Source organism: Notechis scutatus, chromosome 2 (genome assembly GCF_049901735.1).
Source record: "Notechis scutatus isolate UNSWTSFEM ecotype Mainland chromosome 2, rNotScu1.2, whole genome shotgun sequence".
Lineage (NCBI taxonomy): Eukaryota > Metazoa > Chordata > Lepidosauria > Squamata > Elapidae > Notechis > Notechis scutatus.
In genome coordinates this window covers 129,727,005-129,741,164 of record NC_142010.1, presented here as the reverse complement: position 1 = coordinate 129,741,164, position 14,160 = coordinate 129,727,005, and the positions used below count along the sequence as shown (strand labels likewise).

The 14,160-nt window shown below is 36.1% G+C and overlaps 1 protein-coding gene across 4 annotated transcripts; it reads right to left on the bottom strand.

The window, feature by feature from the left end:
* On the bottom strand, positions 1 to 12,621 carry TMEM100 (transmembrane protein 100). 4 transcript variants are annotated; one of them, XR_015747766.1, is made up of 4 exons: positions 12,431 to 12,529; positions 7,324 to 7,501; positions 6,635 to 6,799; positions 1 to 2,650 (listed from the first exon to the last, which is right to left on the bottom strand). XR_015747766.1 is itself a non-coding variant. In XM_087956194.1 (2 exons), the coding sequence occupies exon 2, from the start codon at positions 2,612 to 2,614 to the stop codon at positions 2,180 to 2,182; it is 435 nt and encodes a 144-aa protein (XP_087812320.1). In that variant the 5' UTR covers positions 2,615 to 2,650; positions 6,635 to 6,774; the 3' UTR covers positions 1 to 2,179. The 4 variants fall into 4 exon arrangements, 1 of the variants encoding a protein (XP_087812320.1); XR_015747767.1 differs by lacking the exon at positions 7,324 to 7,501 and having other exon boundaries at positions 12,431 to 12,621; XR_015747765.1 differs by lacking the exon at positions 12,431 to 12,529 and having other exon boundaries at positions 7,324 to 8,198.
* Positions 12,622 to 14,160: the final 1,539 nt, after the last annotated feature.

The window sequence follows — 14,160 nt, the reverse complement described above, 5'->3', positions numbered from 1 at the left end:
TTGGTTCATAGGATCTTTTATTGTATTTTACTTTTTAACATATTTTTTGCATACACTGCCCCATACATTTCTTAAATAAAGATGCAGAAGAGACATTTCAACATTAGCAAACTTTTAGAGGTTCAACTGCACTTAATAATCAATAATTGCACAAGCTTTCAGGGACTGGATAAAAGTTCCATCTGCATTGTTCAATATTCTTCCTCTCTAGTTGCACGTGTTCCTTAGAATTTCAGTGGGGCAGGGATGAACAAAACACATCAAAGCTGTCTCTGCATTTGTATCACTTGTATCCATACTGGTCTTCTGAGATGGATCAGTATAGGTAGTCCTAGACTTACAACAGTTCATTTAGTGACCATTTGAAGTTAATAATGGCACTGGAAAAAGTGACTTACGACCATTTTCACACTTATGACTACTGTAGCATCCCCAATGTCATGTGATTGATATTCGGATGTTTGACGCCTGACTCACATTTATGACCGTTGCTGTGTCCCAGGATCATGTGATCACCTTTTGCGACCTTCTGACAAGCAAAGTCAATGGGGAAGCCAGATTCACTTAACAATTGTTTACTAATTTAACAACTACAGTGATTCAGTTAACAAATGTGGCAAGAAAAGTCATAAAATGGGGCAAAACTCCCTTAACAAATTTCTCACTGAGCAACATAAATTTTGTGCTCAATTGTGGTCGTAAGTTAAGGATTACCTGTACCAGATCAGAATGGAAATAACTAAACCTTGTGAAGCTCTAGCAGCAGAAATTGTTTATTATTTTTAAAATGAACGGTTCATTAAAAAAATATCAAAACCACCCCAAAGTGCTAAGTATGAGAGCATTATAATAATGAAATTTATAGAAAAAAAAAGACACTTTTAGCTATACAGATATTTTGTTCTTTACTTTGGGCTAATAAACATAGAGATTAACTTGTGTCTAAGTATTAATCCCCCTCCCCTGAGCACCCAAAATTTTAAAAAGTTCAATATTTCTCTTGAAAAAGTACCATACATTTCTTAGGAACAAAACAAGAGTAAAGAAGTGATTGGGAAAATTCAGCTACTGTAGGCCTTAAAAAATTAAGTTGATGAAATATGTATATGAACTTTTCATCTATTGAAAACATAATGCCACAAAATTGGAGGAGAAAGCCATGAGCAGGCTTTTGGCACTTTTAGGTGTTTTCTGATTGTCTTCTCAATTTTCCTGACATTTCCTGTTTCCAATATTATCCAAGCATCCAGAATAGCTTGGAGTACAACAAAAATCTTCGGTGCAGAAGACGGAGCTGAGGAGGAGGAGGGCAGTAAGCAGAGGCAATGCATAAGGACAGGGAGGCAAATAACATTTCAAGATGGTTTTGCCAAATGGATGTAGAAGAAAAAGGGAACTGCTTTATTTGCAGCCCTTTGTAAATCAAGCAAACATGCTAATCAATGAAGCATGCAATGAAATTGTTATTTTCAGTTTGGGAGATGGTACTGAGGCAGGACCTTTTTGTTCCACACAAAGGTAAACAACAGGTAGAAACTCATTTTTCAAGGGGAATCTGGAGTGGAAGAACAGCTAAAGTTTAGGTGCTTCCCTGCCTTTTATAGGAAAGAAAAATATAGAATTATTAACCACTACAGTGACACAGATTTATTTGCAGCTATTAGCCATAATAGAATTGTTCACAGGCTCCTCTTCCCAATCGCTGTCAAAAGTTGCTTCTCAGGAAAGTAATTCAAGATAAGCTCTTGTTACATATATATACTTGAAACAAATAATTCTATGAAAAGAGATAGCTGTTAACAAAGAATTACCTTGTTCTTATGGGCATATATACATTTTCAATTGCTTACTGCTATCTTTGACTATAATAAGTTTTCTCCGTTTAGCTTGTCTTGCTTTTATGTTTATAACATAAATGGAGAGAGGGGTAAATGCCGATATGAGACTAAATGGAAGAAACTATTAAACCTGATGCATCTTGAAATATGTTTATGATAAAATGGATACCAATTATTCCTGATTTTGCAAGAACTGTTTACTTAACATTGATAAATCCAAACTGTCATTAATAAAAGACATCCTGTAGTAGCCCAAATGAAAATAAATAGATTTGTGCACTCTGTGACCCATTGCATTCTCTCAGTCTTTTTTAGAAGTTTTTTTTTTAAAAATGTAGTTCTTAAGCAAACAGGTTCCTCTGGTTAGCCACTAGAACTGTCTGGCTTTCACGTCTCTTGGTCTTCTTGTGGTGCTGACGGATTTTCCAGCATAATGCACTTGACACCAGCAAAAAGAGTCCAGATGACAAGAGAATCAAACCAAACACGGAGATGATGGATCCATGGGAGTTGAAGCTATATGCCACCGCAGTGACCACCACCCCAGCAATGAGGATCACCACCCCAAATGGGATTGTACAGCGGTAACAGGAGAGTTCGGCTCCCCCTGTAGCAGCCGTCAGTTGGCATTCACTCACCAAAGGTACAGCTATTACCCTGTGGTCATTGTTGTTGCTTTTCTCCTGTGTTGTACACTGAGGACATTTGGAACTCCCCAAGATCTCTTTAATCGGCTCATCTGTCATCTTGCAATATTTGACTAGCTTCTCTTGCATCAATGCTGAGCTTGGATCTTGTTTGAAAGATTTCAGCTGTGAAAAGGAAATGAATTTGAATGCATGGATATTTCTGGACTATCTCTAGAAGCAGGATGGACAATCTGCGGCCCCACATCTTTTTAACTCCCTTCTAACTCAACATCAATGGCATTTTAAAATGAGAAAGCAAACTGCAATATAAGCCATAAAAGTCTTAAAATAACATGAAACCAGTTGCAGCATCCTAACCCATCTCGCAAATCCAAAAATAACCTGGGGCCACTTATCTGCCACAATTCTTCCTATGGTGTCCCTTATTCCTTCCCATATAATGTTAAGACTATAGTCCACTTCCAGATCATCACTGGGAGAGAGGAATAAATGGTTTTCCACAGCTATTATTCCTAACCCGGGAGCAATTGGCAAATTCTGTCATTTGCCTATGTTGAAAATTAGGAGAAAATGAGCCTTTCAAATGCAATTCAGAGCCTGTTTTCTGTGTTTCTACATTTTTAACTTAAAACTCAGACATTTCGTTAGTATAATTTTGTAGTGATTCATTTGTTGTAATGATTTGTTGAGTAGCAACAATAGCATAAGGAAATATTTTTGAAGGGTTAACAGGAATAGTTATCCGTAATAATCGTTGGAATAGTTCAATATATGGTGTTCATCTAAATATTATGGCATAAATGGTATCATAATATTGAAAGATACAAAAAAACAACAATAATAAAGACCAGCAATTTTTTCTATATCTTCTCTACAGGTCAGGGTTAGTTCCAGCTTGCTCCATAGCACATCTATAGTATTTTGCATGCAGAGTAAGAAGATCTCAGGTATAAACTCTGGTATCTCTGGTTACACAATATATCAAACAGCAGGTGAAGGGAAGGACCTCTGCTAAAGATATTTTTTTTCTCCATGAACAGTAGTAGATCACTTCTTCTGATGACCATTGCTCTTTTTTATAACTTATACTATATATTATGTAGGACTGTTGGGAAGGGCTTGATTAGCTGTGGTGATCCAAATATAGAATGTTCCTTGTCTACAAAATTTCACTGACTTCAATTCTGATAAATGTATTTTAGGTTATTTATACAATTTTGGATTTTTAATAGAACATACTAAGAACATAATAGCATTATGTTCTTTTGTAGTGATTATTGTGGAATTGTTGACCCTGAAGTTTCTGATTCAGATTGAGTTTGAAACAATTGAAGAAATATGTGTTGATCTGTGAACATCACATAAAATTTGTTTTGGTTTTTTAGTGATCACACTGAAATCAAGGAGAAAAAGAGAAAGAGTTGGTGTAGAACTGTCAAGTTTTAACTTGTTAAGATCAGTGCCTCAATAGAACTAACTATCATGTACTTTGCAAATACCTTTTACTTATTGAAAACATTTACTCTGTGCCTTTCCAAATCTTAAGGCAGTTTCCAGCAATAAATCAGTGAAAGTACAAAATTATTTGTGATTTTTTCAGACTAGACTGCACAGCTCACACAAGGCAAACTGATCCCCTACTGTTTGTATGCGCAACCTTCTCCTGGTCATTTGCAAACAGCCATTTCCTTCTAGATAGAAGAAAATCACCTGCTAATTCTGGCTTTTACAAAAGCATGGGACTTTCCCTGGCCAGCCTAAAAAACTCAGTGGAAAAGAGGTAAGAAGAGGGAGACAAATATTTCCAATTTAAGATAGCAGAATCAAATACTCTGTTAGACCAGCATCTTTCTTTATACCCTAATTAGGAATAATCTCAACATAAAAATATTTTAATGAAATATTCATTTCCGTTTTTGGAGTGGTGCTACTGTAGTGCTATACACAGCTGAATGTCTATTTTGCTACTATTCTTAGATTTTTAACCCATCTTTATATTTAGTTAACTTAAGGCAGCAAACATATCTCCCAATTCCTATTTGACAAAAAAATTAAATTATAGTATTTGTATCTCAAAAAGATACACCCAATGTTCCTAACATGTTATATATTATATAATTATATAACCAGCAGTGTATTTGATAACATCCATCTTGCAGTCTCTTTATTAATAAGGTAAAAACACTTTGCATTTTATATTCATGATGTGGCTATAATGAACTGAGACCTATGAATGCAGTTGTTTAAATATTACATTGCATGGACTCATGGAAATGTGTTTCCAACAGCACAGAAAGGAGTAGGGATCATATAGGTAGAATAACTTCAATATTCAAGGACCAGCCAAAACATCTTATTATATCATAACAAGAGAGGCTCACTATTGATATCCATTCCAACCAGAGGTGGTATTCAGCAGGTTTTGACCAGTTCTGAAGAACTGGTAGAGGAAATTTTGTGTAGTTCGGAGAACTGGCAAATACCACCTCTGACTGGAGATTTTACAGTAGCCTTCCCCTGCCCTGCCCACAGAACTGGTAGTTAAAAAAATTGAATCCCACCATTGATTCCAACTCAAGGTGCTCTTGAAAAGTCATGCTTTAATGGCCTTTCTCAAAACTAACAGAATGGAGGACAACCTAATTTTGGGAATCTGCTGCTTCAAAAATGAAATCTGGGATTGAGAAGGTTCATTCCTGCAGCATCTAAAATGACAACTCTTAAAAGAGCAAGGTTCAAACTCTCCGGATTAACCTTGCAAAGAACACTCTTAGTTACCTCAATAGGATCTGCCTACTTAGCACCCAATTCCAAATGGATTTCAGTGATTTTGTTTTTCTCATTTTTACGTAATATGGTAAGGATAACTTTAAACAAGCCACTGAATAGCAAACTATGGATCAGTAATATGTATTTTAGCGCTGATATTAGCACATGTAAGCTCAAGCTACAGTCTTGTAAGATCCAGAAAGAGTGTAGCTTGAGCTTACATGTGCTCCAGGAAGTGAAATAGCAGAAGAAACACCTAAAGCATCATCAGGAAAAGACAAAGGTGTCTCTTCTGCTGTTTCACTTCCTGGAGCTTCTCAGTAATCCAAGGAGTTCTCATGAACTGATGTTATCTGACCACATTAAAGGGCAGATGTTAACGTTTATATATCACATTTGTTCCAAGCAATCATCAAGTCTAAAACATGAACTCCTACGTGAGTTGGGGCTGTGACTCATAGATTATCCATCTATCCGAGTTTATCCATCTATTCTGGTAGTAGCTCTTCAATATCTTTGGCAAGTAAGTTTCTGTGTATTTGACGTTTAAAAGCAAATAAAAATTAACAATGTTTTGCTTTCTAAAGAAGAAAAAAGAAAACTAGTCAACTCTCAAAGTGAGTAATACAGGCTATGAGGTTAACCTAAAAACAAACCTAGAGATTACAGGATTGGTTGTCAATTGGATAATCTTTTGGATATCCTTTTATGACAGATCTGATTTAATTGCAGTGGAAGTGTCATGTATCTGTTGCATACCACAATAGAAAAAAATGAGTTAAGCTATTGTACCATATCCATGGCGATACTACTACTTCAGTTGAGAAAACTAAAAGTATCCTTAAACACAGGGCCCTCAATATTTATTAACTTAGCATCATCAACGTATGTCAAGTTCTGCAAAGTTTTCTAAGCAAAAGTTATTTCTACCCAGAAAGATTACTGTTTACCAATTGATAGTGAGAAAATCAAGATAATTCACACATTGGAGTATCACAGTTTCATTCTTTAAATATGACTTATAATGCATTCTTCCTTTCTCATGCAAATGCATGGTTCTATATTTTTCCTCTTCCATGGGACAAGTGTGAACACCCTGCTAATATCAAAATTTCTTCAGATCCAAAGAACAAAAACTTCCTTGCAATAGAATACAAGTTAGGGTTGTATAAATCAAATAATATACTATAACATAAACGGATAAGAAATATAGGGCAGAGATTGTTCATCTTAACAAACATGTTTTAAAAAGCCTATTGAATGATACATTTGTATTTATTTCTTCAGATATTGAGTTACATTCACTTTATTTCTGATCTAAAATCATAATGATTTATTATTGTTCATGCATACAAGCAAGAGCCAGGTTCCACCTACCTCTTCTGTAAAACATTTATCATGGTTTGTTTTGGCAAGCAACGGTAAAGGTTTATTCCAAAAATCAGACTTTTATTTTCCAAATTAGTTGATGAACAGTAAAAAATGAGGGCTTTTAACAGTTTGTGTTTTTTCTTGTGAAAACCAGACACACTATAGTGGGACCTAGAGAAAAGAAATTGGATAGAATGATAAACTGCAAAAGGGTGAAGTTACATAAATGACAGAAATATTCAATATAAGCAACAGCAATATATATATATATATATATATATATATATATATATATATATATATATATATATATATATATATATATATATGTATATATGTATATGTATATATATATATATATATGTATATGTATATGTGTATATATATATATATATATATATATATATATATATATATATATATATATATATATATATATATATATATATATATATATAATCAGGATTTCTGTTTATTAAATAAAGTATGCAGTGCAAAATTAGTCAGACCATATAGCTAACAGCTCTTGAAGGTAGGGCAATATATGACAAACAAGCACATACATCAATCAAAATATAAAGAATAATACAACCAGTTTAGAGTAATTTTTGTTAATTAAATCCTGCTGTTAAAGGATTTTTTTAAAAAATGAGGAAGTAAACACTACCAGTTATTTCCCTTTTCAGGGGAATTACCTTTCTTTGGAAGAGTTCAACATCATTCAGCCCACCAGATTAGAATTCCACAGAATAGACACCAGAGCTCTAGAAGCTCCATTATTTATGCCATTTGATCTGGTAACTTCATCCTTGTTTGTTCCTCATCAACTGCTCCAAAGAATTTTTTCAGCCTGGCTCATCTGACCAGAGAGGCCTCGAATATGACAGCGATCCAGAGGGAACAGGAAACACAAATCACTTGAGCAGCTTCTCTTCATACAGCATTCAAAATAAAACACTTGCATTTCTCTCTGTGAAGTAGACCCTACTTATATACAGCCCTGTCCTTAAGGAAAATGAGAAACTACTTCAGGTGAGAGAAGCCAAGGAGCAGGATGCCAATTTCTCAGCCTGTCATCCTGTTCTTCCATGCTATCCTAGGTTATGGTGAGGTTAGAAAGATCTGTGTCCCTCATTGTTTATTCTTAGCTTGCTAAATCGATTTGTGCTTCAGGTATGGAGACAAATGGTTGTCCTGCTCAGTCTTGAAAGCAAGATCTTGTCAGTTTCAGTATGTAGAAGAGGAAAAAAGGACAACCCTCCTCTTTGCTATCTTTCAAGCTGATCCCATTTAAAGTGACAAACTTTCTTGAACACCTGCATTTGTAACAACTACATCCCAGATTGACACTTTCCATGAGTTCTCTAAGCAAGGAAGAGCCAAAGCAGCATCAGCTAGAGCAACAGCTGTGAAACCACAAGGCAGTCAGGTTAACCTTCTGAACCTGCAAAAGATCTGCTACTAAGCTTACTCAACATTCCTTTCCCTCTGCCTGAAAGGCTCTAGAGGACACTTTGGCCAATTCAACACTGCAGGCCAAGGCTTCAGAACAGGACTAGCGAGAAATGTGAGGAACAGATAGAGGGATAACTGCCTACATACTACTTGCATTGGATCAAAATATCATGCTGGGCTGATCCTGTTTTCTGATGATAGATATCCTCACTGTAATTGTCAATGATGTATTCAAAAGCACAGCCTTAAATAGTAACATTGAAATATTTTCTTTTGCAACACGGTTTATAAGAGTACACGGCTGAACTTTCAATGGCAATGTGACTCCAATTGGTATTTTCAGATACATTGGAGTATAACTTTATAATTTGCAGCTAGGGTAACCCTTGGCTTATAGTGATGGGAAATGTGCCCACATATAGACAACACTTGCCCATGGATGGTTGCTATATGGCAGTAAAACATCTGCAATAGCAGTATAGAAAAGGAAATGTACAGGTGTTATTTTGAAGACTGTAATTTATGGGCTGTTGGGGGGTTAGGGGTTATAAAGCAGTTAAAAGTTACCATGTTCTCTTGCTCTCTTTCTCTTTCCCCCTCTCTCACTTTCTCACACAAAAATTCACATTCAGTTTAGTAAAAGGAGATTCAGACTTACAAAACCTTTTAGACATCTTGGTTCCTTGAGGAAAAGGTCTAAATGCATAGACTGCGGCTTTGCATACTAATAATCTATCCTAAATTCTCTTTCATATTTCAAGATTAGGCAAGAACATTATATGAAAGATCTCTAGTTCGAAAACTTTTGAGAACTTTCTAAAAAACCAATCCTAAACTAAACAGACAGATTATCTGACCTGGCATAAAGTTCTTATATTTCACAGAATTGAAAGATAGATGAAATTTAGGACTAGACATATTCAACCAATTCCAATTTCAGTGCATGTTCTGCCAAAGCAAAGAATAGCTTTTCCACAGATTAGATTTAAAGGTACAGCATTTATGCTTCTGAAGGGCAGATAAAATCACAGCTCCCTAAAAGATAATCTCTTTCCCTCTTTTGTGGTATCAGTTATGACACTTCATATGTATAATGTCCCTGCTAGTTAGCTGACTGGATCAGTCAAATGAGGAAGATGTATATTTCCTACTTGTGGGCTGCTCTTATTTGAGAAGATTGCTAAGTGTGGCTGTGTGGCAACTGCTATAAGGGGAATGTGGGTCTAATGCCAGTTTTTTTTAATTGTCTAGGTATTGCTATATACATTATTACCTACATTATTTTCTATCTAAATGCATTTTATGAGATATACCCCAACATTCTGCCAAATATTTTAATTAAACAAATTGATTTTATGGTCCTGCCATTCCAGTTAAAATGATTTCTTAATATTACAACTACATAAAAGTATCATCAAAGACAAACTTGACTCAAACAAAAGCACAGAATGGGATATGATAGCTAAGGATGCACAATTTTCTGTCTCTTTACATTTCATATATGGCTTTCACCACCTCTGAGACGAGCTACATCCAGCAGAACTCTGAGGACTGAAATATCTACAGCTTATTCCAAGACAACTTATTACAAACTGATTCTCAAGGATAAACGTCTTAGTAGCTGAGGTGCATTTGTGTACATGTTATTTACAATGTACCCATAGAATGCTGAAATAGTTGAGCTCCTGAACAGCTTCTGGACAGTCATCCAGACAGTCATTCAGCCAATCCTCAGTTGGCTACAAAGCTCCTTGAATACTGTACTCTTGGGCCAGTCAATAGAACCTATGGTGAGGGCAAAGAAAAGCACATCTGCCCTGTCTTGTGATGTCTGATTTAGCACTAGTGCAGAATATAAACTCCATAAGTATAAACTCCATAAGTACATTGGAGTACATTGGAGGGAAGCCAGATAGATCTATAATGTACTGAAGTACATACCCACAACTAGCATGGAACATGCAGAAGATTAGGCCAAATATTTAATAGTTTGCCAGCTTTTACCACATTCTGAAAACTAAAGCGAAGAAAGGTCATTATTCTGTGGTACCGCACATAGTTGGAATGCCCAAAACACTGAGTTTAATTCACAGCATCACTAAGTAGAATTTTGTAAGAGCCTGACCCAAACTATGAGCCTGACCCAGTGTCTGCATGAAATATTAAAAAAATAATCGAAATCATACAAGCAAAAAATGTAAATCTTGCTCATCTAATCAACTCCGGTATCATTTTTTGTAAAGTCACTAATTCTGATCAAGAGGAGAATAAGATATACTTTTAATTCTGTAGCTATATCTCCTATTCTATCCTAACTGTTATCAGTTCACAAATCCATATGCTTGTATGCATTTATAAAGATCACATATTATACAGAACAATCTTAAAACAAATAATTATTCTGAAGTAAAGTCTCACTGATTATGAACCAAAGAAACTTGGACAGGATCACACTAGGAAATTATCTTTTGATCTTTTTCCTCATCTCTCCTGTCATGAGATCCTCATTTCAATATTTCTTAACTTTTTCTGTTTTTTTAAAGACATATTTCTCTGCCCAAGGATGGAAAGAGACAACATCAGGATTGTCCATATCCTTGTAGTACTGTTTATGTTCTTCCCATCTTTGGTTGAACAAGGCTTCCAACTTTTGAAGCATGAAAGAGTTTAGGAACAGAGCCTGTACTGAGGAATTGTCTTCTTGTAAAAACAGCTTTCCCCTTTGATCTTTCATGCCAAAGAAAACAATTCCAGTCTGTTTTTGTAAACTTCTCTTTACTCATTACTTTGCTGCCTCTAACATTTTCTCTGTCGCTACTTATTGCAAATAAGTTGCAAATATTTCAGGTACTTCTACATCCTTACTAGTATCAATCATTTGTCATCTTTAGTGATGTTTAGCAGAAGTTGTGGTGGAGAGTTGTTTAAACAATATTTTACCAGATCCCAATCCCAAATGAAATATAGCCCCAGATTATTTGAAGAATTGAAAAAAAAGTAAAAGAACTGTTAAGTATTAACTGTGACATTTTGTGGAAAGAAGATTAAAAAGAAAGTTATGGCTTCCAGGAATGTTCAAGGCTGGATGCTTTAAAGTAAATAGAACACAGTAATATTAATGATGGATCAAGGCTGAAAAACCTTGCTGAATATAGCATTTATTAGTAGCTATAGGGGCTGCTGTATGCCCTTACTCAGAAGTAAATTCTGTTTCATTGAAAGAGTTTTATTTCCAAAATAGCATGTTTAAATGTGATGGTATAACAATATTATGAGAAAAGAAATCAAATTTTAATAGCCTTCATCTTGTGTAAACATACAATTCAATTTGTGTGCTGAGAACCATTGCAGCATTCCCCAATCCGGCATGAATTCCACATTCATGTAGGTGCATTTTGCATTTAAATTTTTTACCAACTACACTTGACCTAGCTGAGGTACAGAATGTGACACATCACCTCCAACAGTCCAGACATCAATTTCAAGATGGTCAAGTAACACTCAAATGCAAATTAGATCACTAAGTCCAGTTGCATTTCAGAAGGCTATAGAGACCTGAGTTTTCAAGAATGAGAGAACCCACAGGAAAATAACATTTTGCATATTACTATTCTTGCCCTTCCTTAGGTATTCCCGGGGAGAAGGGAATCTGTGTAATCTAGTTTTAGTTCTCGCTGCACGTTGAAATACTATAAGCATGATTCCAAAAGCTAGTTCCGGTTGTGCGCTCCAAACTTTTACATGCCCGTCTTTAAGCCCCATTGTAAAAATTAAGACCGTACAATGTAAGGCAACGCGGTATGGAAATCTAGTTGTGGGGAAAGTGTGGAGCCAGAGTTGTAAATCAAACAACTTCGCTCATCGTCCGCAGTCAAACAGACGAATAAATGCATGCGGGCCGTTTATTTCAATATTAAGATTGAAAGAAAGCAGCGCAGTTAAAGGGGAGTTTCGATTTACTATAGTGTCATATCTCTAAAAGTCGGGGAAATATAACCTAAAGAGAGTTCGGAGGGAAAAGTAAAAACTATCTTGGAAGCTATTATCCTTTTAAAGGCTTTTTTAAAAAAAGAACCGCCTGCAGCTATTGAGGAACAAAAGAAAAAAAACACACATTAAAAATCCCGATTGCATTTAATATTTTTCCTTTGAAGTTCCCCGGTGCTCTACCGTCGTTTTTCGAGGGTTCCCCCCTCTAGTTCCCTCTCATGCCCGAGAAACGGAGTTACTGTTCAAAGATAAAGCTTATTTAGGAAGGAAAAGGAAAAACCTAATGCCCGGAAAAGTTTCCACCGGTTCTCCCTTTAAATCCAACCCAGGAGCCAAAAATGAGCCGTGTGAGCTTACCTCAGCTCGATCAGCGAAGAACTGAACATACGCTTGCCCAGAGAACTCCGAAGAGGGGGAACCTAGGGACCGTAAACAAACGGCTGAGCCAGAGCTGGGGAGGGAGGTGGGGGGGAAGAAAAACCAAGGGACCGGAGTCAACTTCACAAGACTAAATGAAAAGCGTTCTTGGAGGGAACAAGCTGCTGGGGGATAAACTTCATTAATTCTGGGTGGTCTTAGCGAAATCGCCACAAAGGGGCGTCTGGGGAAGCAGAGTCCTCTTTTGCTAATGGTAGAATACAACAGGAGGGAAACTGAGAATTGTTAGTTTGGAGAAAGATTCCAGGAGACTTTGTAATGGGCAAAAGTATGTCCTTATAGAAACAAGGAGCTATAATGGGGAAAAAAATAGACTGACAGATTGACTGGCACAGATTATTGGGAGCCATACACACATTTCCTACTTCTAGGCCATAGGTGTCACTTACAGACAGAGTTACATTAAAATGGTGGTGTTTGTATATGTTACTGTGTAAATGTTTCAATTATAAAATTTGCATCAATCACATCATATATGTTGCCTGGATATTCCATTATTTGTCATCTCCTGTCCCTTCTACTAACATCCATATCTTGGGCCACTCTTCATTTATTATGTAGCTTTGCACCAGTCAATATTTTGGGAATTACCACCCTCAAAAGGGTGTTATAAAAAATAAGTAAGGGGGCAGAAGAATCAATATGTCTCCAATTCTTTGGAAGAAAAAGGTGACATGTGCATTTGTTGGGATTTAAGGAACTCAATACATTTTGATCAGTAGCATATATACTTATGAAGAGCTGTACATGTTTTAATATGCTACTGATCAAAACGTGTTGGGTTCCTTAAATCCCCAAAAATGTGCATGTCACATTGACTCCCAGGCTACTCAACCATATTCTAGCTTAGCATATTGTACAAGCTCTATTCATGTAGTTGGTGAGGGCTCAATATGATGTGCAAGTTGTGGAATTGGGTTAAATGAATAAACATGAAGTAATAATGGCTAAGTATTCATGACAGATAGCTAGTCTGGTATAGTAGTTAAGACACTCAGCTAGAATCCAGGAAACAATTATATTCTAGTACTGCCTTGAGCACAAAGCCAGTTGGGTGACTTTGGCCACTCCACCCCTCTCAGCTCTAGAAGAAGGCAAGGGCAAACTACTTCTAATAATCTTACTGGTAAAACAGAAGGAACCAGTCCAGGCATTTGCCATGAGTTCCTATTGAGTCAAAGACACCAAAAAGAAAAAGATAACAAGAATAAAGCCAGTAAGGATGTGAAACAGCTTTTGTGGGTTTTCTTTGAACACACGACTTTCTCAGTATCTACAAAAGGTTGGCTATCTACGGAAAAAGACAAAATATTCCCCAGATTGAGGATGTAGCCAAGAATGGAGTAATGAAAAAGCTTTCTGAAAAAGAAATGGCTGAGCAGTACCTAAACAGAAAACACCCCATAGGTCAGTTAGGCATTTCCATGCTGTGGTCTTCCATGCATAAACCATAAAACTTTATATGATCATTGATTATATTAAAGAATAGTGGCACTCTTAGAACAACAGGCTTTTCACTAAATATTTATCTAAGCAATTTTCAGACTAAAGCAATGAATCCAAAAAAGACTTAATTCTGCAACTTGCAAGAGTTAGACTGAAACATGAGCAAAAAGGATCATTGTCACTTTGGTCTGCTGAAATTGCCA

What these genes read in the sequence shown, in the direction of transcription:
- TMEM100 (XM_087956194.1), bottom strand. Translation starts at nt 2,614, where the DNA reads ATGCAAGAGAAGCTAGTCAAATATTGCAAGATGACAGATGAGCCGATT.